The following is a 24174-nucleotide window of genomic DNA, read 5'->3' as shown; positions in this document are numbered from 1 at the left end:
TCCCAATATGCCCCAACACGCCCGCATTTCTGCGCCCTTGCGAGCAGCGCTGTTCTAACATCATAACCAGAGACAGCAAAGTAACTTATGATGGGGCCTGGTTCAACAGAGGGCCATCTTTCGTGAAGGCTGCATTTTCCAATTTGATGACCCCTTCCTTTTAAGCGGAGACACGAAAGACGCGAATTTTTGGAAGCCACAAGCCGTTGTATCGGTTAACGGTAAAAACGAAGTAAGAAAGGACTCTCCCTTGTTCAACCTGGCGGTAAAACTGCGAAGCAATATTTTGATGTCATATCGGAGACTGGCATTAGGTGCATTATTTACTTTCTTCTTACCTGATCATCTTTTGGTATAAATGTTATATTGAAAACCTCGCACTCTGATCATCGCAATCCGCTAGTGAACCGCAACACAACAAAGCGGCTTCAAATTCCGATCCCTTCTCATGACCACTGGTGTAGATATCGTGAGGCCCTAAAAATCTTCCCCCCATCGGGCTTCGTATATATCCTTGGTGTCAGCCTTTGTCTTCAAGAGGACTGTACCTTCTTCGGTAAGCGTCCGAACATTTAATAAACATACTAGTGTCATACAAGTACTATAATTGCGAGCTATGGTAGAAAGTGGAAGCCATGTATGAGTTCTCCAGTTTTGAAAATTGAATTTTTAAACGATTCCTAATATGCAGCCTACAACCTAGAAATTGAAGATATTTGTGTAATAAAAAAATTGATATGATTTTTCCGATTTAAAGTGAGGCATGCAATTAAGTTTGTTACGATTATCCATGATATACTGTATGTATCAGATGCCTTGTACATGTAAACTAAAAACCATAATACCACTTTGTCTGGAGCTAAAAAGTGCACGTGGAATCCTTTGGATTTTTAAAAACAACCATAAACATTTAGGCCCTGGTAACAACATCCACAAACACTGTATACACACACATATATGTATATGTTTATACTACCCAGCAAAAAATGGCGTAAGCGGTTGTAAGCAATCAGCAATAGGGAAATTTAAAGTCAGATAGTGTCCTAATATAAGTCCTATGCAAGCCTGATTTTTTATACCCAGCTGTACTTGTACATACCCTGTGAAACTTTGATTGGATAACGGTTGGTTGTCATCATCAGCATCGAAAAAAAGTTGATTGAGCCATGTCCGTCCCTCTGTCCGTCCATCCGGCTGAGAGTAAATATTGAGATATCTTCACCAACTTTGGCACACGAGCTTATCTGAACCCAGAACAGATTGGTGTTGAAAACGAGCGAAATCGGATAATAACCACGCCCACTTTTTATATATATAACATTTTGGAAAACACAAAAAACCTGATTATTTAGTAAATAACACACCTAGAAATTTGACGTGTGGCCCGATATTGAGACTCTTGATAAAAATTTGAAAACATTTTTTTAAATGGGCGTGGCACCGCCCACTTTTGATAAAATCAATTTTACGAATATTATTAATCATAAATCAAAAATCGTTAAACCTATCGTAACAAAATTCGGCAGGGAGGTTGCCTTTACTATAAGGAATGCTTTGAAGAAAAATTAACGAAATTCGTTAAGGACCACGGCCACTTTTATATAAAAGATTTTTAAAAGGGTCGTAGACGAAAATATTAAGCTATTTCTTTGCAAAAAAGAGCTTTATATCAATGGTATCTCATTTCCCAAGTGGATTTATAACAATAAATAGGAAAAACTTAAAATTTAAAAAATGGGCCTGGCACCGCCCCTATTATGACTAAGCAATTTTCGATGTTTCGGGAGCCATAACTCGAAGAAAAATTAGTTCAGAATAAAACCATATGTATATGTATTGTCACGGATATTAGCATCACTAAGCTATACCATCACTAAGGCGATGCTAAGGCCATGCCAAGCAGTATTTACGTGAATAATCAAATCATGTATACACATATATAAGGCAGCCGAAAGAGATGTCACACACAGATGCATTTACTTATACGCCTATGTGTGTGCGAGAGACTGTAAACTACAAACTCACATACATCTGAGAGACGCTGAAAAGTAGAAAATTGTAAACAAGTAGAAACTATATGAAAACTATAAACACTCGAAATAGTTGGTAAGTTCTGGAAATAGAAGAGCCTAGATGTATGCAGCGTAAACTATAAAAGCGGCACAAGCGAGTAAAAAGTAATTCAGTTAGAGTTGAGCTATCAATCAGTTGGATTAAGCACGCGATCTGGCGGCCAATAGTAGAGTTTCATTTGAGTTATCAGTCAGTTTGGTTATTAAGCCAGCGAGTAGCAAAGTATAAGTGTTATTGTGAAGTACTTTAATAAAGGCCATTTTTCCATTATTCAATATTGGAGTTATTTATTCAACAGTTTAGTGATTCGAACTTAGCAGAGGATTGCAAATAAGAGGATTTGCAAGAAAATTCGTTATAATTGGTGTCAGAAGTGGGATTGTTGAAGAAATTCCAGAAGACAACAAGGACATGGCAAAGTTCAGTGAATTAAAGATCCAGCAACTGAAGAAGGAGTTGGAGAGCCGTGGATTCAACACAAGCGGCGTTAAACTCGAACTTCAGGCACGGCTACGAGAGGCAATGGAAGCAGAAGGAATTAATGTGGAAGAGTATGTCTTTCACCTTGATGGCGACGAGACAACAAAAATTGAAGAGAAAAACGAAACATCGCAGACGGTTACCAGCACAGACTTGAACATGATATTGGCTGCAATATCTGCACAAACATCGACAGTAGCATCAATGTCGTCGCAATTGGCATCCCAACTAGAAGCGCAAGAGGCACGTATAACAGAAATGTCATCGCAAATATCCACCAACATGTCATCTCAACTAGAAGAACAGAAAACGTATATGTCATCACAGATGGAATCCCAAGAGACACGAATAACATCGAAGATTGAAGCACAGGAAACACAAATATCTTCACAACTGGAAGAACAGAAGACGTATATGGTATCCCAACTAGAATCGCAGGAAACCCGTATAACATCACAATTGGAAGAACAGAAGACATACTTGGCATCTCAACTGGAAGCGCAAGAGGCACGTATATCTGAAATGTCGGCACAAATTTCGGAACAGGTATCATCGTAGCTCTTTGTGAAACTGGAAGAGCAGGATGCAAAAATTTTACAACTCGAGGACAAAATTGATGGTGAAATAGAAGCGTTAAAAGGTCGTATGGAGCAGTTACAACTAAACCGCCCAGCTGTTTCAGCAAGCAATCCAAAGGTAAAAAAAACCATCATTTGACGGTTCTGTTCCTTTCCAGGTCTTCAAGCTACAGTTTGAGAAGACCGCAGCAGTGAACAACTGGAATGCGGAAGATAAAGTTGCTGCACTGTTCGTGGCATTGAAGGGGTCAGCAGCGGAAATCCTACAGACGATTCCCGAAGGAGAGCGGAACAATTATGAAGCATTGATGGCTGCTGTAGATCGACGTTATGGAAGCGAGCATAGAAAACAGATATTCCAAATTGAGTTGCAAAACCGCTACCAAAAAGCAAATGAGACGTTGCAGGAGTTTGCTTCAGATATTGAAAGATTGGCTCATCTTGCAAATGCGGACGCACCCGTGGAATACACTGAAAGGGTAAAAATCCAGAGTTTCATAAATGGCATACGGGACGTGGAAACGAAGCGGGCTACATATGCGAATCCAAAACTAACGTTTGCTGAAACGGTATCGCATGCACTGACTCAGGAAACAGCCTCACTTTTGAGTAAGCTAGCGTACAAAGCTCATCGCGTGGAAGTGGAAAAGCCAGACTGGGTAGAAACAATTTTGGAAGCACTGAAGGGATCTCAACAGAAGAATGCCGGAGTTATTAAATGTTTCAAGTGCGGCAACCCAGGTCACATTGCACGTCATTGCGATCTTGGTCCTAATAGTTCCAACAATGTGGGTGGCCATAAACGCAAAGCTGGATGAGATGAGCAAGAGCGAGTAAGAGGTAGAGAGCTAGATCCAGCTATTGAATGCCCTGTGATATCTGTGTCGCAAATTGGTAGGAAATCGAGCAGTCTTACCGTCAGAGGGATTGTGGATGGCAAAGAACGAGTACTGACTGTAGATACGGGCGCATCTCATTCCTTGATCCGATCTGACTTGGTCAACAGGAGAGTAAAACCGTTACCTGGAGCAAAGTTGCGTACGGTCACTGGCGAGTATAACCAAGTTCAGGGAGAAGTGATACATATGTGAAGTATTGATTGGGAAGGTCATGGTTCTACACAAATTTGTTGTGGCGGAGATTGTTGATGAAGTTATATTGGAAGTGGATTTCTTGGTTGACCATGACATCAAGATCGATATGCAGAGAAGGGTGATGCGTTATGAGAACCAAGATGTGCCACTTAACTTTAGTTTGGAAAAAGGGTTCAGCAGTAATCGGGTACTGGGGGAGAATACTCGACGAAGGCCACGAAATTCAAAGGTAAAAGTTGATAGATCGAATGGGCCAAATAAATCAAAATCAAAAGTACCTGCGAGAGAAACCCTGGCATTGACAAAACCTAAAAGACGCAGGAAAACGAAGCAACGAATATCCGAGAAAGAATGCGAAGGTAGTTTCAAGCCGGATCGCACTACTGTTGTAAAATGTGGGAACGATACCGATTATGCAAAGAAAATTCGTCCAGTGCAAGCTCTACGAAGTGGTTCATTGATCAAACAACAGAGTGTGAAGGAACGGCCCAGGGTAATGAGTAGTAAGATGAAACACTGGCATGACAAGAACTTTAATTCGGAAGGTTTCTTGGCGGGAGATTTGGTCTGTTAAACAACCCTCACCGTCGGAAAGGTGTTCCAGCTAAATTTCTGTGCAGTTGGGAAGGCCCGTACAAAGTTGTGAAGAAGATCAATGACACCATCTACCGCATACAAACCACTGGGAAACCACGGGTTAGAAGAGTGGTACATTTGGAGATGCTAGCGGCAGTTAGATCGGGAGATTTGTCTTATCGGGACGATCAGACTTAGGTGGAGGGCTGTGTCACGGATATTAGCATCACTAAGCTATACCATCACTAAGGCGATGCTAAGGCCATGCCAAGCAGTATTTACGTCAATAATCATATCATGTATACACATATATAAGGCAGCCGAAAGAGATGTCATACACAGATGCATTTACTTATACGCCTATGTGTGTGCGAGAGACTGTAAACTACAAACTCACATACATATACCTCTTACTTGTTTTATTATTATTTTATCTTGCCGATAAGCCTTATAAAAGGTTTGTTTTATTCTATCTAATAGCTTATAATAGGCGGCCATCGTGATGTGATGGAAGCGTGCTCCGCCTACCACACCGAATTCCCTGGGTTCACACCCCGGGCAAAGCAACATCAAAATTTTAGAAATAAGGTTTTTCAATTAGAAGAAAATTGTTCTAAGCGGGGTCGCCCCTCGGCAGTGTTTGGCAAGCACTCGAGTGTATTTCTGCCATGAAAATCTCTCAGTGAAAACTCCCATGTCTCGCAGATGCCGTTCGGAGTCGGCATAAAACAAGTAGTCCCGCCAATTTGTAGGAAAAATTGAAAAGGAACACAACGCAAATTGGAAGAGAAGCTCGGCTTAAAATCTCTTCGGAGGTTATCACGCCTTACATTTTTTTTATATTTTTTTTTTTATAATAGCTTATAATAACTCCTTACGTAATCCTTCTTTTATATGGGCTATAACCCTTATACATGTGGCAGGGTGCAGAAATAGCGGAACATACTGTGACGAATATTAGCAGCATTAAGGGATACTATCATCTCTAAGCCGATGCTAAGCAGTGACACATGCACATCATCAATCATTATGCCTACACATATGTACGTACACGCAGCGGAGAAGCAACGCACAACCACATGCATATATCTGAGATACTCCCGAAAGTATGCAATGGTTGCGCAAGTGTCGGTCACATATACACGCGCATGGGGTATTAGAGAAGCTATAAAATCATACATCTGTAGTTACAGCCGAGTAATTTTACAGCTGATAACCAACTAGCAAATTCTAAAAATGGAAGCGCCAAGAAGATGCGAACGAGAAATCACAGAGCATAAAAGGCAGCAACAGTAGAGGCACGACAATCGGTTTGATTTAAGACGCTATCTGGCGAGCAATAGTAGTGTTATTCTGAAGCACTTTAATAAAGACCATTTTGCATTATTGAATAGTTGAGTTATTTATTCAACAGTTTAGTGATTGGAACGGTAGCAGAAGGTTGCAAATAAGGGGAATTGCAGTAAATTCGTTACACTACTATACATATGTATACGGATGGTTCCACATAAATGAAAGGGGTCGGGTCTACTGTTAGTTGCTAAGTAGACCCTACAGGTTTTACATGACCAGATAACTGCAGTGTCTTTCATGTGGAAATTATAGCCGCGAAGAAAGCAGCAGAAATTCTGGAGGAAGCGTAGGTACAGAAGCTGCAGTCGCGTCGATATATATATTGATAGGCAAGCGCCGATTAAGGCAATAATCCCACACAACACTTCATCAAGAAATGTTAACGAATGCAAAGAAGCATTGCAAAAACTTCGCTCAGGTCAGACCATACATACTGAGTTCCCGGTCATAAAAGGAAAGAAGGTAACGAAATGGTCGATGAATTGGCAAAGGAGGGTACAACACTCGCTGAATCGACGATAGACGTCCCAACCCGTCTAGGAGAAATCAAGGGGCGAGAGGAGATGCATATGATCAATTAAGCAGGAAAGGCGTGGACAAAAGCACGGGCTGCACAATTTCTAAGATCATGTGCAAAGACTACGATATCAGACTCACAAACTGGCTCATATCTCAGAAGAGAGAATACTTAAGGCTCACAATGGGCATATTAACTGGACACTGCCTTCTGGCGTCACACATGCTTATAAGTTAGGCCTCCGTCAGTAATAGCTGGTGTAGGAAGTTCGAGCTGCTGGAAGAAACGGTTGAGCACGTTCTGTGTTCGTGGCCTCCGCTCAAGGCCAAGGCTCCATTTATTAGAAGCGTACAGGCGGCAGATTTACTAGATCTCGAAGCAGTAATTAAGCTAGGGCCCAGAAAACTTGCCAAGAGGACGGAGGTATTCTATAAAATAAGTCCTGGTACCTGATTGGGCTTCTTCCATTTGGTCATCAAACTAATTCTGGTAACACTATGAACACATTCAGTCTATGTGAGGTCTTTATTGAACGGCCAGTTCAACATAACTTAACCTAAGCCCTAAACATAATGTTATATTTTAGATAAATCGTATGCTTGATGACATAGGAACAGAAAAACAGACAGTATTATAAGGAAGGCGGCCACCGTGGTGTGGTAGTAGCGTGATCCGCTACCACACCGACGCTCCTGTGTTCAAAAATTTAGAAAAAGGGTTTTTTGTTTTATTTTTGGTTTTTTTAAATGGAAAAAATAGTGGTCGCCTGTGGTCGCCCCTCGGAAGTGATTTGGCAAACACTCCGAGTGTATTTCCATCGCCCACGAAAAGCTTCTCAGTGAAAACTCATCTGCCTTGCAGATGCCCTTCGGAGCCGGCGTAAAACATGTAGGTCACGCCCCTCCAATTTATAGGAAATATTAAAAAAGGGCACAATGCAAATTGGAAGAGAAGCTCGGCATAAATTATCTTCGGAGATCTATTGCGCTTTGCATTATAAGGAATACGCCATACCACTTATGTATATTCCTTATAGAATTAAGATCTGATGCCATAAAGCTTTTGGCCATATAAGCCTAATATAAGGTTCAAATTTTTTGCTGGTGTATACATGCATTTTATATGATAACAATATTATTGCTCTACTTAACAAATATTAGAAGGTAGTCAAAATGTATAAAAGCCAATGTGGCTGGGAAAAGTTCTTAACTAATTTTTCCGATGTGTTGTTGCATTGGCCGTGAGCATAGCATACTATCTGTGCGAGAGATAGGATAGCGAGGGATAATTCGTGGATCAAAAAAAAAACTAATTTAATTTATTCCAAAAGAACAAAAACACTAATATAATATTTATAAAATGGGGGCTCCTCCAATGGATTTTGACACCGTTTTGGAGAAATGTGGCAACTTTGGGCCTTTTCAAATTCTTATTTTAACCTCGTTTGCTATTATAAGTTTGATCTCATCAATGCATTATTTTGGACAGACAATAATCAGTTTTGCACCAGATCATTGGTAAGTAAAAAAAATGTTACCATATATTGTAAAAGTGTAAAAAAAGTGAAATTTGACAAAAATACATATACATACATATATATGAGTGCAAGAAGTGTAATGTGCAAGCATAATAGGCTTTCCTAAAGCAATTAATTCTCAAAATTCTACAAATTTTCTACCACAGTATATACATATATATTTTTTAATTTGCATACACCCGCTTAATGCTTTTTCAATAGTAATCACTTCAAATTTTAAAATAATTTTGTAGAATTTTGCAAAAAAAAAATAAAAATATATATACGCTGATACGTGCTCTCCGATGTTTCGAAGAATATTGATAGCTGGAGCTGTTAAAATATTAAAAGATTTTAAATAACATATAACAATTAACCATTTAAACTTTTTTTCGGTTGTTCTCTGGAAACGACCGGTAACCAATATAATTATCAAGCCATCTGCTCAAAAATTAGTTTCCTCTAGAGTGTGTTTTTTTCATTTATTCTGAATATGTGAATATTGTTACCTGTGTCGAAAACCTCGAACGCGCTTGAGAACGTGATGACCCTTGAGTACGCTTGTAGCGAACGGCTCTGCTTGTCGGAGTGGGTGGGTTGTTTCGGGCCTTCATCTCACAACGCTGGCAATAAAAAAAAACAAATTTACGTACTCAATTCTAAGGCACGGAGTGTGATCCGCATCACCCTCAATTATCCGTAGCTTACCATGCACTGGAATCCATCGTTCAATTCATCACACACTAATTCATCTTTAGCAATTCATTATTTATTATTCATACAATTATTGACAGCTTAATATTTATTACAATTATGGGGTGTATAGATTTTGGGTGCCTAGAGTGAAATGAGTTGTTGGTGCTCACATCATCGCGTATAGAACTTCAAAACGCTATCCGCAAACCCATCTCTTGAGACGTCTCTAGATCCTAGCTTGCCAAAGCTGAATAGGGCTAAACCCTTCTAGTTCCCACACTTCACTACCTTCCCTGCTCGTCACTCAAAACCCAAATTCTCCCGATACCGTTTGACTTATATCTACGAATTTTTAAGAAATTATTTCAATGTCACTCACGACTGAGTCCAAAATGATGAAAAACTTATGATATCCACAAATTAACTGATTACATAGATATGGAATTTATAATAATGGCTTACATCATGTGTTAGTTTGATGTTTCTATACGAAATCTTACTCTATAATGTAACAGTTTTGCGAGGAGCTGACTTGCACCACTCGAAGTGTTTCCAGCACTAAGTGAATGGGTTATGATAAACGTATGGTGTTCTTCAATATAATAGTTTCGCGAGGAGCTGGCATATGCCACCCGAAATATTTCCAACAACAAGTGACCGAATAATAATAATCGTATGATGTCCCCAAATTAATTCTTAGTATAATTGTCTTGCGAGGAGTTAGTTTGCACCACTCGAAATATTTCCAGCAGTAAGTGACTGCCGCCCCCGATAAATGGCTCGATGCAACTAATCCCAATATTTTCGTGGATTTTACAGTGGCCACAATTTCGCATGTTCATTGCCCACCACCATTGAATTTTACCTGCGTCTCTTCGTTTCGATTTCACCAGATGAATGCTTGGATATGTCGAATTCCCAACAATTGGGTCTTTATTTCACCGTCTTGCGGTTCAACAGCTTGCATACATAGCAAAGCGCTTTACTGAACAATTTTTATCGCAGCAAGACGTCCGTATCCAAGAAAGAAGCAGCCGGAAAGAAAGATTCGTGACCACGGCTGTGATTAGCTAAAATCACCAACAGGCGGTTCGAACAACATCCAGCTTTACGCAGGGTGTACAGAAATCTATTACTTTATGCATATAGTAAAGGCTTTAGCATACTTTTTGGCGCAAGTCAACCGTAACAACCCAAAATACCAATTCAATATTGAAAATATAAATTGACTGCTGGTCAAAAATTTCAGCCAATAAAAAGAATATAACAAAATTTTATATAAATGAATCAAACCACAGCACAGTGGTCGGTTCCATCGGCCAAAAATAAAAAAATCAAAGTGAAAAGTTTGTCACCAAATGTGTTGCTGTATCTCTTATTAGAACAGCCTTTTAAAAGGTATATTTGTTTTTGTTTTATTCGAACTCTACTCTTTAAGAATAGCTTCAATAATGAGGTTATGGTATTAGTTGGTTTTTGCAGTGTGAGCAAGTTAACCCACTCAGCATTTAGATGATTAAATTTTGAATTTCCCTACACATAAATACAAGTTGATTACTCTTTCTGACTAAATAATGAGTTATCATACAATTGAACAAAAGAAATCATCAAATATGAATACTTTTGATGACCAAAAACTGAAAAGCATTTTTCGGTCAATTTTTGGAATCAGTTTTGAAGTCCTTTGATAATTAAATTTTAATATTTCATAAAAGCCAACAAAAAGAATAATCAAATATGCTTAACTTTGATGATCAAAAACTGAAAATAGTTTGTCAATCACATTTTGGAATCATACTTGAATCAAATGTGTTTACTTTAGGTGATCAAAAATTTATAATAATTTTTAATTCAGCTTTCTGAATATTTTCTGACTATATTTGTTGACTGAATAATGAATTTTATACTTGTTAAAATCAGGGCCGCAGAGAGCCGAGACGTGCCCCTGGGACAGTTCGCATTTACGGGTCCCCCTAAAAAATAAACTCAATCCAGTAAAAAAAATAACATAACATACATAAATTTTTCAATTCACATTGTCAGTTTTATTTCATATAAAATAACATTTACTGGAGCACTTACATAAATGAAATGTTAGATTTCATTGTTTGATTGCTTACATTAACTTTTTCTAAATATTTACATTTTAAGATCTTGAATCAGCCATGGAAAACCTTCTCTGCTTTTTGATCTGCGTATATGGGAATTACCGATTCAAAACTAATAATACGAGCAAGGCTGGACTCCAACGCCAATGCTCCAAGGCTTGTCAAGCGATTTTGGCTCATAGTAGAACGTAACAAATTTTTCACGCGAGACAATAGACTAAAAGAACGCTCCCCTTCAGCCACACTAACTGGAAGTGTGCAAACTATTCTTAATGCTATGCAGATGTTCGGAAATAATACTTCCACCTTCAAGTTATGAAATTTGTTCAGAAGTTGAAATGGTAGCAGCGAACCACATCCCAAATTTTCTAAGTGGATGACTTTGAGATTAATGATTTCATATATTAGATCCGTAGAAATATCGATACCATAAATCGTGAAGAATGCCGCTGCCTTTTCTCTGAACTCTTCTTTCGTCAGATCCTAATACTTCTACAAAAAACTAAATTTAATCGCAATGTCATTTACGGCTTCGAAACGTCTTGTCATGTTACCAATCAAGCAGTCCAAAAGAACGTAAAAAATTTGCTTTTTGAATTGAGTTTCGGAATCACACTCAGATGATTTGCCAGGTAATTCAACGAACTGGCGAAGGTATTTACAACTCCTATACTCCCCGCCAGAACCTTACATTCTTGAAGTATGATCGACCATTGATCCCTGAACTTCTTCAACTCATCAATCAGGCTACGTATATTTTCTGTTTCCATGTACAGTGTGGCATTTCTAGCTTACAGTACCAGATTTTGATGGTTGATTACCGTCAAAACTTTGAGCCAAATGGAGACTAAGAAGATACACTAAAATTTCCCCATATATGCTTCAATGCCTTTCAAATCCGTTACTGTTTCTAAACTCAGATTCAAAAGCTTGATTTCATCAATAGCTTTCAATATTTGGGGAATGTGAGTTGCGAAAGGTTTCACACTATCCACACGAGCAGACCATCGTGTTTGTGACATGCTGTGCAAGGAGCAATTAGTTTTTTCCTTGAGAATTTCCCATCTCTGAGGCTTGCGCTAAAGATATTATAAAATGTCTGCATAATACCGAAAAATGTGATGACTTCTGCACAACATTCAGCAGCTTGCACTCCACATATGTAAATTTAAACTATGACAAGCAAAAGGTGCAAATATTGTCAGGGAGTTATCTCTCAGGATATGACTCTGCGCTCCATTGAAATGACCGCTCATATTACTGCCATTATCATACCCTTGCCCACGGCAGTCACCCAGTGGAATATTGTGCTTCTTAAGAGTGCTACGAATCAGCTCAGCGATAGCTTCTCCTGTTTTTGCGTTACAATCGACAAACTCTAAGAAGCGTCCGGAGTCCATGTCTAATAAAACATAACGCAATATAAAAACAGTCTGCTCAATATGCGCCGAATCAGGGGTTGCATCCACTATTACTGTGTAATACTTGACGGACTTTCTCTCGCCTTCTATCTTTCTTATTACTTGACTTGCACAGATTTCTATGAACTCATTTTGTATTCCATCAGACAAATAATGTGCTTGGAGACGATTCTTTTTCGTTTGAGATTTCCTTACCTTCTCCAAATGTTCATGCTATAGGGGGTCATAATTGCTGATCAGTTCCAAAATACCAAGAAAGTTTCCATTTTTTGGATTTCCGATCAATGAATTATCCCCTCTAAATGCCAATCGTTTTTCTCCAAGAAATAAAACAACATCAAGAATTCTGCGAAGTATCTCCCTCCAGCGAGCTGCTTCATTTTTAAGTTGTTCCGCTAAGAGAAAATCCATTGAACTTGCATTTCGAATTCTCATTTCATATTGGCGCCACTCTATATAGCAATTTTTATGATTTTCATGTTCAGGAATTTTGTCGTGTAACCTCTTCCACCCTTTTTCTTTAGAATAACCTGCAGACTTTGTCAAAGCTGATTGGGTATTTTCGGAAATTTTGCGGAAAAGTCGACATCGAAAACAAAAAAGCACTTCTTTTGTTGCACTCCAAATGAGCCAATCAATCACGCTTTCCTTTTTCTCGGTTTTTTAGAGTAGTACGGAGTATGAGTTGAAGGAAATGGCGACCACTTAAGTCGTTGGGAAGTCGAAATAAAATGTGATTTTAAGTTAGTTGAAGCATTTTTGACAGATAACGCTTATAAAATTGTGTCAAAAACGTTTATCTAACTTAAAATCACATTTTATTTCGACTATGACTATGCCCCATAGTATTTGATCGGATGGTTATGATTTTAGCAAAGTGATTTTCAATTTTAAAACAATTTTTTGTAGCAACAAAATATGTATGTATCTATGAAATCCTAGTTAGAGTACTGTCAATACTGCTTTGCCTTGCCGGGCCCCAGGGCAATTGCCCTGGCTGCCCCCCTCTCCCCGGCCCTGGTTAAAATTTTACTTTTTATTGAAAATCTTATTTTTTTCACATGCACACATTTTTTCAATCATGAAGTTCAGAAAAAATATGTACATATATAAAATTTGTATTATTAAGACATTCTCCAAGACAATGTAATGCAAATGCTGCTATGGCCCGAAGATTTCTCCACCTTCGGCTTCCCAGAAAATACATAATAGTTGGACAATGCAAAAGTTGTGAGCTATTTGACCAGGTAAGTGAAACTCTCTTGACACATGTACCTGGATATGTCTTCAACATTCCGTACCGTAACGTATTTTAAGATATTGACGACCATAGCTGATGTTGGATGTTGTAGTCGCAGGTTATATATCGGTCAAGTTTGTTTGCGAGTGACCTGTGGTTCAAATAGCTCACTTCCGCCTGCTTTCTTCCCCTGATGAAATAAGATTACTATGTAGTATCTTATTTTGTATGAGATATGAAGAATAAATGCATCATAATCGCATTCAAAAATGATTCAAAAATCTCAACCAAAACGATTGAAATATGTTCACGAATATGATCAGAAAATGACTGTGAAAAGCAGTCAAATATAACTCTAAACCAATTAAAGCTCAATTTTACAATGATATCAAATATGAATAAAAATCTTTTTGAAATATGAATCATAAATGATTATTCAAGAATAATCACATTTATGGTACATCTTTCTCCCGACGATACATTAATTTTCGAACAGAAAATGCTTTTAAATTTGAACGTTTTTAATCATCTTGGGGTATGATATTTAAATATTTTTTGATCAAAATTTTCTAAAAATGCTGACTGGAAAAAATAAAGTTTAAGCTATTTAAAAATACATAAAACATCATTGTATTGAAATAAGTAAAAATAAATATTGAAGTCAAAGGTATTTACTTCATCTTGAAATAATTTTAGAGTCTTTAGCTTGTTGTGTTTTTTTTTTTTTTGTTATTTAAAATTTCACCAGTGCCTTTATTCGTGTCAAATATTCAAATTTCAGCTAAAGGTTTACTTGTGTTCCTCACCGATCTTCACGTTGGGACTTATATCTTATTATTACTAGTCAAAGTTTTAAGATTCAAAAGTGAACCTTTTTAATCATTTTTGTTTCATTGTCTCGATCCCTTGAACTTTGTGTACGGTTACAAGTTTTTAGCTCAAAGGAAAGTTTCACGAAACTGAAATACTTCGATCTGAGCACCACTTATGGTTTCTCAAATTGGTAGACGGTATTAAGTTTGTAGCTAAATAGGAAGTATCCCAATACATTTATCGCAAGATTCCATCCGATCCGTGCGCTTCACCGAAATATCTCGATTCGTAAGGTAGTTAGGTTCTTTTCCCTCTAGGATGTTACCAAACTTCAAGGGCTACAATTAAGGAGAACCACCCTTTTTCCAGCAAATAGCGTATAATTATATTTTTATTCTTTGCGTCTATTTATGTTTTTAAGTTCATTACCTCAACACAACTGTAATACAAATTCCTTTCGTTTCGTCTCTTTGAAATTAGGTGCTATCATGAAAAATTGGCGAATTCAAGTTTTGATGAAATTCGCGCTATCTATGCTCAAACGGCCAATCCACAATGCACCCTCCTCGATGATATTGTCGATGGCAAACCAATTGTTGCTGAGGTTGGTAAATGTCGGCAATGGATCTATGAGCGGGACAATGGATATGAGAGCGTTACCTCAGAAGTAAGTAGCATTGATTACAATATTATTAATTTTCAAGAGACTGTCTTGGCTGGAAAATGTCACCACATTCCAGAATAAGTTTAAGGAACGCCCAATTTTCTTATAAATTTATTAACAAAGTCATTCTACCATAATTCGGTTGAGGGACGGGACTTATTTCAATACATGTCTTGATGTGTCGGTATCCCAAAGCCTAATGATATCCAACTCAGTGGCCTATACACAGATATGACATAGCCTCTCACTATGGAGCTTAAAATGTTCCTTAATTTTTTGTGTTACTATTTTTTAAGATAGTTAATATGCGTTCTGCTGTTTGTTGTATCAAGTCAAAATTACTGACATCAAAAACAGTCTCAAACTTACCCGCTTGCCGTTATGATGTCAAATGCGATTCGTTTATGTCTTATAACACAACGGAGGTCGATAAAGAAGTGGGTTGTCAAGACCTAGCCTCAAATTTTGTGTTCAAGTATTTTACAACTCCTGTTGTCAAGCTGCCAAATGATGATTTAAAGTCAAAGCAATTGACGTCCAATGACTGACCGTTTTCATAGATATGACAAGGATTGTGTATAAACTGGACCTAGCGAAAACCAAATACTCATAAGTAGTATTAATCGGATACAATTATACATGAATCAGTACACGAGAACTGTACTGAGAGGCCGAATGCTTGTACTATTCTACTCCGCCTATTATAGCTTCTCACGTTTTCATAACTTGCGCTCTGGGAAATCTCGCCGATTTTTTTTAAACACTTTTCATCATTTCCACAGTAGTATATTTATTGTTCTAGGTATTTGGTACGTTTCCTTCAATTTTCCTAGAAAATCAGATTTATTCCTCAACCATTTGAATGAATACATTGCTCGGGTACAAGGCGTAACTGGAACAACACTCCACTAAACAGAGACGTAAATGTCATACGTTCTCTGCAACTAAATTCCTTTCTTCTTCGTCCTCAAAATTTATGGAAACTAACCTCAAAATATGTAAATCTACACAGGTCTTACGGGGTTTGGGGTCTACGTAATCAACTTCGAAGTGAGTGAGATTATTATTAAATTTGGAGCCACATAGAGAATTGTATTCCACAATTGTGCCGGCAGTTTTGTACAGCAGTCCCCCCCCCCCCCAGCGGGTTAGGGGGTCAGAATATACCCGCGGTAGGTATGCCTGTCGTAAGAGGCGACTAAAATACCAGATTCAAGGGGTTGTGTAGTGCAACCCTTCAGGTTGCCAGCGCAATATATAGCTTCTCCAAACCCCATTGTCAACCTCACCTATCCGCGGCGAATCCTGTTTCACTAACAGACGAGGCTCTGGTGACCCCAAGCTCCTCATGGAAGTTGGGGGTGGGGAGGGAGGGATGGCCTGAAGGTTTAACGTGGTCATATAAATCGTTCCCAAGATGGTCGGGCTAGCACCTTAATGGTGCTGTGTTACCGGAGCGTACCGGATCTGTATCCGGCAAAGGACCATCACATCGATAACACTCCCCAAAGCCTTCGGGGAGCAACCTTATCGCTACAACAACAACAACAACAAGGATGAAGACTGTTCCAATTTAAGCCACTGTCCTTATACCTCTCGAGGTAAAATATCTCGTCTCAACTAGAGATCTCTCCTTCCTCCGGAGAGCAAAAGTATAAGATCGCTGTAACAAATCCTCCCCATGAAGAACCAGTAGCCGAAATAAGATTTGAACCTGTTTGAAAACTGACGAGAATCTAGTTACAAGCAATATACTTAGTAACTATTTGACAGTGTACGTCTAGTTCTTAAAGGTACTGGAAAATATCACGCTGTTGCCTCTTCTCAGAAAATTTTGAAACACGTGCCATTTCGGCTGAAAAAGCTCAAAAAATGCCACACCTTCAAATTTTAGAAGAGCAACCTGTATCAGAATTTTCTCTAAGCAACGACAAATGTTAGAACCAAGCATCGTTTTCACAGGATGTTTAATATGGTGGCGCATAAGGTCGGCTATCTTCAGCGGGTGTTAAAAAGAGATGCAGCATGGGACCACGATAATCCAAACTATTTATTATTTTGACGTCTAAGCTGAAGTTATCACACTCCTATTATCCACAATGTCATCAAGGCAAATCAAACAGGGTAGAAGTGACAACAGAAATATTTTGTTGTTGTAAGAGTTCTTACTTCAAAAAAATGTAAACAAATGCATTAACCCCTTATGGGCTGAGAAGAAATTGTGAGTCGTATAAAAATCATTTGATAAAGCCGCAAAAGGTATTAATATAGATTTTTGGACGTCTTCTGGTTATGAACCAGAGGTATGATGGCGAAAAATCTCAGCTAGAGTTGTAACGTAAAATCACTCTTGCTTGCTACTACAACTTCGAGCTGTTTAGAAATTAATTTGAATCCTTATTCGGTCGGGATGTATGTGTTTTGGAATTTCCGAAAAGATAACGGATAAGAAGACTGCTCGATGATGTCAGCATGCTGGTCGTTAGAGGCGATTAAAATCCACAAACCCAAAGGTTTCAAACAATATTGTTCCCGCTGCAATCGGACTAGTGTCACAAGGTTCTAGTACTGTAGCTGACCATATTCACTGCCAATTTCCGCAATATTCTTCTAAATTTTCCAGACATGGTTATGAAGGTACAACAACCCGAAACTGCGCAAACTATTTGTTGATTGATTTTAGCACCAGAATAGCGGACAACTGCAACAGAATATCAGCGCAGTGAGTTCAGTATAAATAGCATCTAATCAATAGCACTAAAGGCCTGCAAGGTCAAGTTCCGGCGACTGGCCAGTCAATAAAGACCTCACATACACTGAATGTGTCCATAGTGTTAACAGAATTTGTTTGACGACCAAACGTAGGAACCCCAATAAGGTGACAGGACTTATGCTATTAAATAACTCCGCCCACTTGACGAATTCTAGAAGTTTTCCAGAACCTAGCTTAATAGCTGGAGCCTTGACATGCCGAGCGAAGGACACAAACACAGAACGTGATCTACAATTTCTTCCTGCATCTCGCACTTCTTACATTAGCTGCTTCTGAAGGCCGTGTCCAGGCCCATCGTGAGCCTTAAGTCTTCTCTCTTCAGAGATATGTGCCACTTTGTGAGTCTAATATCGTAGGATATGCACATGATCTTAAACATTTTGCAGCCCCGCGATTCTGTCCACGCCTTTCCTACTTGATGGCTCACATGCAACTCCTATCTCATTTTAATTTTTCCCAAATAAACTGGGACGTTTACCGCCAATTCAGCGAGTGTTGCAACCTCCTTTGCCAACTCATCGGCCTTTTCGTTTCCTTCTATCCCTTTATGACCGCGAACCCAGTACATATGTATGGTCCGGCCTGAGCGTAGTTTTTTCAATGCTTCTTTGCATTCCAGGACACATTTTGATGAAGTACTGTATGAAGCGAAGGTTTCCCCTCCAAGTTTAGGCTTAGTCCAAGACGGGACCTTATATTTCCTATTAAATAGTACCAGATCATTTTTTTCCGCGTTGACGGTTTACCCAACTCCAGATGCCCAGGCATATTCCACCCGAGGTGTCTGATCTATCAGAGAGCTAATTGTTGTTAGACATCTGCCGCTTATGATAACTGAAACGTCATCTGCTTATGGTGTAAGTTTGACTGGTCCTCCGTGGAACCATCTAAGCAATTGGTTTATAAGCAGCGTCCACAGCATTAGTAATAAAGTGCCACCCTGCGGCGTTCCTCATTGCGGCGTGATCATTCTTCAGCCTAACATAGAGCCGATACAATTTGTTAAGGCCGGATAAACCTCAATCGAGTTGAGACTGTCCATGATTGCCCGTTTCGAGACATTGTTGAATACAATGTTCAGGAAAATACATAGGGCATATTTCTGTTGTTCCCGGGCTTTCTCTACACAAGTTCATTATGGCTCAGAATTAAAAATTTATTGAATTAAGGGGTTTCTGAAGCAACTCTGATAAAGCGAGTTTTCAAATTGTTAATCGAAAAAGAGTTTGCTGGGGGTTTGAAGTGGACCAAGTTAATATCAACATAGTTGCTAATATGCTCTGCATTAGAAGTTTCGGCTTAGAATGTACCCGCGGAAAGTAAACTTGTCGTAAGAGGTGACTAAAATATCAAATTGATTCATGGGGTTATGTAGCGCAACCGTCTCAAGGGGTTGCCAGCGCAATATATAACTTCTCCAACCCAATTGTCAACCTCACCTACCCGTGGCGAATCCTGTTTCGTTAACAGCCGAGGCTCTGGCGACCCCGGACTCCTGATTGATCTAGGGGGTTGGAGGGAGGGATGGCCTAGAAGGTTTCATGTAGTCATACCAAATCGTTCCCAAGATGGTCGGGCTAGTACCTTTATGGTGCTTTTAACCGGAACGTAACGGTTCTGCATCCGGCAAAGGACCATCAACATCGATAACACTCCCCAAGGCCTTCGGGGAGTGTCCTTATCGCTACAACAACAACAACAACATAGATTATTTAAACTTTTTTTTTTGTATTTGCTTTTAATTTTCAGTTCAACTGGGTTTGCGAAGAAGCTATACAATCTGCGATTGGGCAATCATTATTCTTTGTAGGCTCGGTATTTGGAACAATATTCTTCGGTTACTTGGCTGACAAAATCGGACGTCTACCCGCTGTTATGTGCACTACACTCACTGGTGCTTTAGGAGATTTTCTCACAAGTTTTGCAACAAATTTACCAGTATTTTCACTTTGCCGCTTCATTGCTGGTCTATCAACGGACACAACGTTCTATCTAGCTTACATAATAGGTAGGTAAAAATATATTTTCAAAATACAGTAATTTTAAATTAAATTAAAAATATACTTACATAAAAATTTTTTTAAACTTTCCGCAGTATTCGAATATCTGAGCCCTCGAAAACGTACAGTGGGTCTAAATTTTGTTAGCTCTATATTTTACTCTACTGGCGCCGCTCTTTCGCCATGGTATGCTCTGTGGTCTCGCTCATGGCGCATGTATCTTTACATTGCTTCGATACCGGCATTAGCCGTTTTGACATTTCCGTTCTTCATTTGTGAGAGTGCACAATGGTTACTTGCAACAAATCGCTATGATAAGGCTGTTAAATGTCTGAAACATGTTGCTAAGGTCAATAAGCGTGTAGTGGATGATAAGGTCTTCGAAGAATTTAAAACATACTATCAAAATAAAGATTTTGAGGAAAAGAAATTGCAGAAAAAGAAGGATACCTTCTGTGGTTTGTTCCGCACACCACGCCTGCGTAAATTCACCATTATAATGCTGTTGAAATCGTAAGTGGCAAATTATTTATAGTTTTTGATTTGTATAGTGCTGGCAAAAATGTTTTGTGCACAACTAAAACACATTTATCCGAATAATATTAACGAATACAGATTTACTCGTACGAAAGTTGGCAGACAATAGGAGCCATACAAGCTAGAACTTTTTTGATGCTTGATAGCTCAGTAAGGCTTGTGCGAGACGCGATAAAATAACTGAGTAGTCATAAATCAAGGCCTCACCAGCATTTTTTGATGACAATCATAGCGAACGCGTCAAGTATTATGATATTAGGACAAATACCAAAGAGGATAAATACAATAAGAGTCGTCACTCGTTATTTTGTGGCGAGCATCTTGCTGGAAATTGAAAAAATTGATGCCGAATATTTTCTGAGAGGGACATTTTTAATTGTCTCGCATTTATCCATGCCATGTAGGCCCCTTGTGCAACTGTGATTTTTGGAAAGAGAATTAAATAAATTAATTAAATACAGTCGAAAAATAAACACAAATACCCCACGAAAATGTATAGAAGACATTTATAAACATCTCGCCCAAAAAAAGTAGCGACTACCTCTCAGTATACATCGAGTAAATGCCAAAAAAATAACGAGTGACGGCTCTTATTGTATTTATCCTCTTTGCAAATACATGGAGTTTCCTAGTTTTTAACAGGGCAGTTGCCCCTGGCCTGTTCCCCGCAAAGTACCATAAAAGAAGGACTTACCCGAATGGATCTTCTTTTGTGTGATCGATTCTCAAAGTGAGAAGCAAAGGAGTGAAAAAGCGAATTTTATAGAATAAGATCGAAAATAGTTATGCTTTATATGATAGGAATAATAACGTCAGCGTGTTAGGGGGTTTAGAATATACCCGCAGCAGGAATGTCTATCGTAAGAGGCGATTTAAATCCCAATTGATTCAAAGGGTTGCCAGCCCAGTATATAGCTTCTCCAACCCAATTGTCAACCTCACCTACCCTAATCCTGTTTTTTCAAAAGCCGAGACTCTGGTGACCCCAAGTTCCTTATGGATCTAGGGGGTGGGAGGGCGTTATGGCCTAGAAGGTTTCATGTGGTCGTACCAAATCTTTTCCGAGATCGTCGGGCTAGTACCTTAATGGTGCTTGTTACCGGAACGTACCGGATCTACATCCGTCAAAGGACCATCAACATCGATAACACTACCCATAGCCTTCGGGAGTGTCTTTATCGCTATAACAACAACAACATGATAGGAATAATGCCTAAACAAATCTGCAAACCTGTCGAATAAATAATTTGTTGTAGCTTTCATTCCCGGCCTTAGTGCATACTTGCATTTGATATTGATACCCGCCCAAATCTGTTGCTGTTTCTATCGGGCGTCTGTTAAACCAAAAAAGTTAAGACGCGTTGAAATCGGCCAGAGACGTCAGCAGGCAAGATTATTGGAATACAAATTTAGAATTGTATAGGTGCGTAATCTTCTCTTTACGAATCGGTATTATAGCAAAATAACAAAGTTTGCACAAAGCGATGGTTACTGGGACATATTTCTGAATTTCATTTCTTTGTCAGCTAACTTTTCGGCTACTGAGCTTTGGGCACGATTACACCGCTGCTCGCTTTGTAGTTTGTCGCATATTTTGCCATTTTTTGCTTATTCCTTTTACACATACATACTTTGGTACACAAATACTTCAGTTTCAAAACTCAAATTTTGTGGAACATTTTTCGGCGCGTTCACTAGAACTTTACGATATTGATGATCTGTTCTCCGAGTGTGCGTTTGATTCTTTCGGCAAATTATAATGTGCGGTTGTTTCTCTCTCTATTCAAAAAAACGTGTCCTCTTCCCACACAATTTTTTCCATCATTCTTGGTGACTTAGGTCACATTAAGAGAAAGCTTTTTACATTTTATCTTACTTTTTAAGATTAAGTTTGTTGGTTTGGGCTTTAATTATTGCGTTTAGCTATGAATATGTAAAAGTAAACAAATATCAACCTGTTATACATATCGTTTTCTCTCTCTCACCTCTAGCATGATTATCTCATTAGCAGTGGATGTGATCAGCAGGAATATGGAAGGCATGGGCACCTCACCTTTTATACTCTTCTCAGCCACATCAAGTGCCTACCTCTTTGGTGGTCTAACACTCATCTTTCTACAAAATCGTATCGGCCGTAAGGGTATGGCCTTCGGTTCACTATTTGTTAGTTCGATTGTTATTGGTATTACCGGCATTTTGATAACATTAGTTGATACCGCACAAAATGCTTTACTACTCGCTATTATGATTGGTATTGGACGTTATGGCGTTGTGGTAAGCTTCGATGCAGAGGCACAATATTCTTCAGAGTTTTTACCAACAACTGTACGAGGGCGTGGTATTGCAAATATTCATGTTGCTGGTTTTGGCTTTAGTAGTTTTAGCGCATATATTATATATTTGGGTACATTATATAAGCCTCTACCTGCATACTTTACAGCTTTTATAATGTTAATTGGCGCAGCGTTGTGTCTCACTTTACCCGAAACAATGGATCAGTAAGTGTTATATTGACATTATATATATTTTAGTAACTTATTTAATCATGAAATATTCGTTTTATCTTTCAGAAAACTACCTCAAACTTTGGCGGATGGCGAAGAGTTTGCGCGCCATCAACGCTGGTATCAGTTTTCATGTTTTAATAAGAAAAAGGATATCGACATCAAAGAAGATGTTTACAGTGTAAAAATGTAAAGTACTCGTGAATAAACTATTTGTGTTCAAAACTCAACTATTGCATGTGAAGTAAAACTATTAAATTTTGAAATTACTTTGTCACTAATAGCAATACTACTAGTATGTTGTGATTATATTAGTAAATAATAACAATAAACAAATAAGAACGAGATAGTCTTCGGCTGGCCGAAGGCTTCATACCCTTCATTAACATAATTTGACTATAATCTGTAATTGAATATTTAAGATGCAATTAAAAATTAAAATAAATACTTGGCGCGATTTACTTCCGAGGAGATTAAGGCTGAGCTTCTCTTTCCAATATGCGTCGTGCTCCTTTCAATTTTCGCTACAAATGAATTTTTACTCGGGGTGTTTGCCAAATCACTGCCAAGGGGAGATGCCGACTAGAACAACTTTTCTCTAATTGAAAAAAAAATTGTATGAAGCAATTTGAGTATGTCTCGCTAATTAGTATGTTCCCAAATGGTTAATACACGAATAGCAACAAAAAGGCAACACTTAGAGACCAATTGTGTTTAGGTCAGGACCTAAATATTTTTATACTGCAAACACGGCCACTCTAATACATAATTCATTTAGTGCAAATGCATTCATACATACTTTCATGTACTGCACACCCCCATGCATACACATTCATGTATGTTCACATATATGCAACACTAACACGGGTAACTGAGTTTTCCATCGGATAATAAATATCCATTGGAAAATCCCCGCACGATCTCCGGTTCGACAACACGGAGATCACTTTCAATTTTTCTGTTCAATTTCAACCACGAAGGAAGAAGGTCAACTGCTGCGGTCCTGCCACATCACAAACAAGGTAAATTAATTGTACCAACTTAACAAATAATAAATCAATTATAATATTGAAATTATTTGTGTTTTTCCTTTTCTATCAATTAGCGTTCTATCAAATAGCGTTCTGCGAAGCCAACATTTGGTCCTTTCTCACCGTGAGATTTTTTACAAGCGACCAGAACTTGATCTACATACATATACAGTCCACATCACAGAAAAGGCAAATCAAGA

At 38.5% G+C, this 24174-nt stretch overlaps 1 protein-coding gene across 1 annotated transcript; it reads left to right on the top strand.

Annotated features, from left to right (window-relative positions):
• Positions 1–7874: 7874 nt before the first annotated feature.
• On the top strand, positions 7875–23334 carry LOC137234909 (organic cation transporter protein-like). The gene is made up of 6 exons (XM_067758235.1): positions 7875–8188; positions 14946–15132; positions 19652–19910; positions 19998–20415; positions 22431–22937; positions 23010–23334. The coding sequence occupies exons 1-6, from the start codon at positions 8031–8033 to the stop codon at positions 23134–23136; spliced, it is 1656 nt and encodes a 551-aa protein (XP_067614336.1). The 5' UTR covers positions 7875–8030; the 3' UTR covers positions 23137–23334.
• The last annotated feature ends 840 nt before the right edge of the window (positions 23335–24174 follow it).

The sequence above is a fragment of the Eurosta solidaginis genome, chromosome 1 (assembly GCF_040869045.1).
Source record: "Eurosta solidaginis isolate ZX-2024a chromosome 1, ASM4086904v1, whole genome shotgun sequence".
Classification (NCBI taxonomy): domain Eukaryota; kingdom Metazoa; phylum Arthropoda; class Insecta; order Diptera; family Tephritidae; genus Eurosta; species Eurosta solidaginis.
This window is presented reverse-complemented; position numbering and strand designations above follow the sequence as displayed.

Excerpts from the sequence above, each read along its gene's own strand:
- LOC137234909 (XM_067758235.1), top strand. The coding sequence starts at position 8,031 with ATGGGGGCTCCTCCAATGGATTTTGACACCGTTTTGGAGAAATGTGGC. Across the intron at positions 15,133-19,651 it reads ATGAGAGCGTTACCTCAGAA|TTCAACTGGGTTTGCGAAGA; the intron begins GTAAGTAGCATT and ends TTTAATTTTCAG. Across the intron at positions 20,416-22,430 it reads ATTATAATGCTGTTGAAATC|CATGATTATCTCATTAGCAG; the intron begins GTAAGTGGCAAA and ends TCTCACCTCTAG.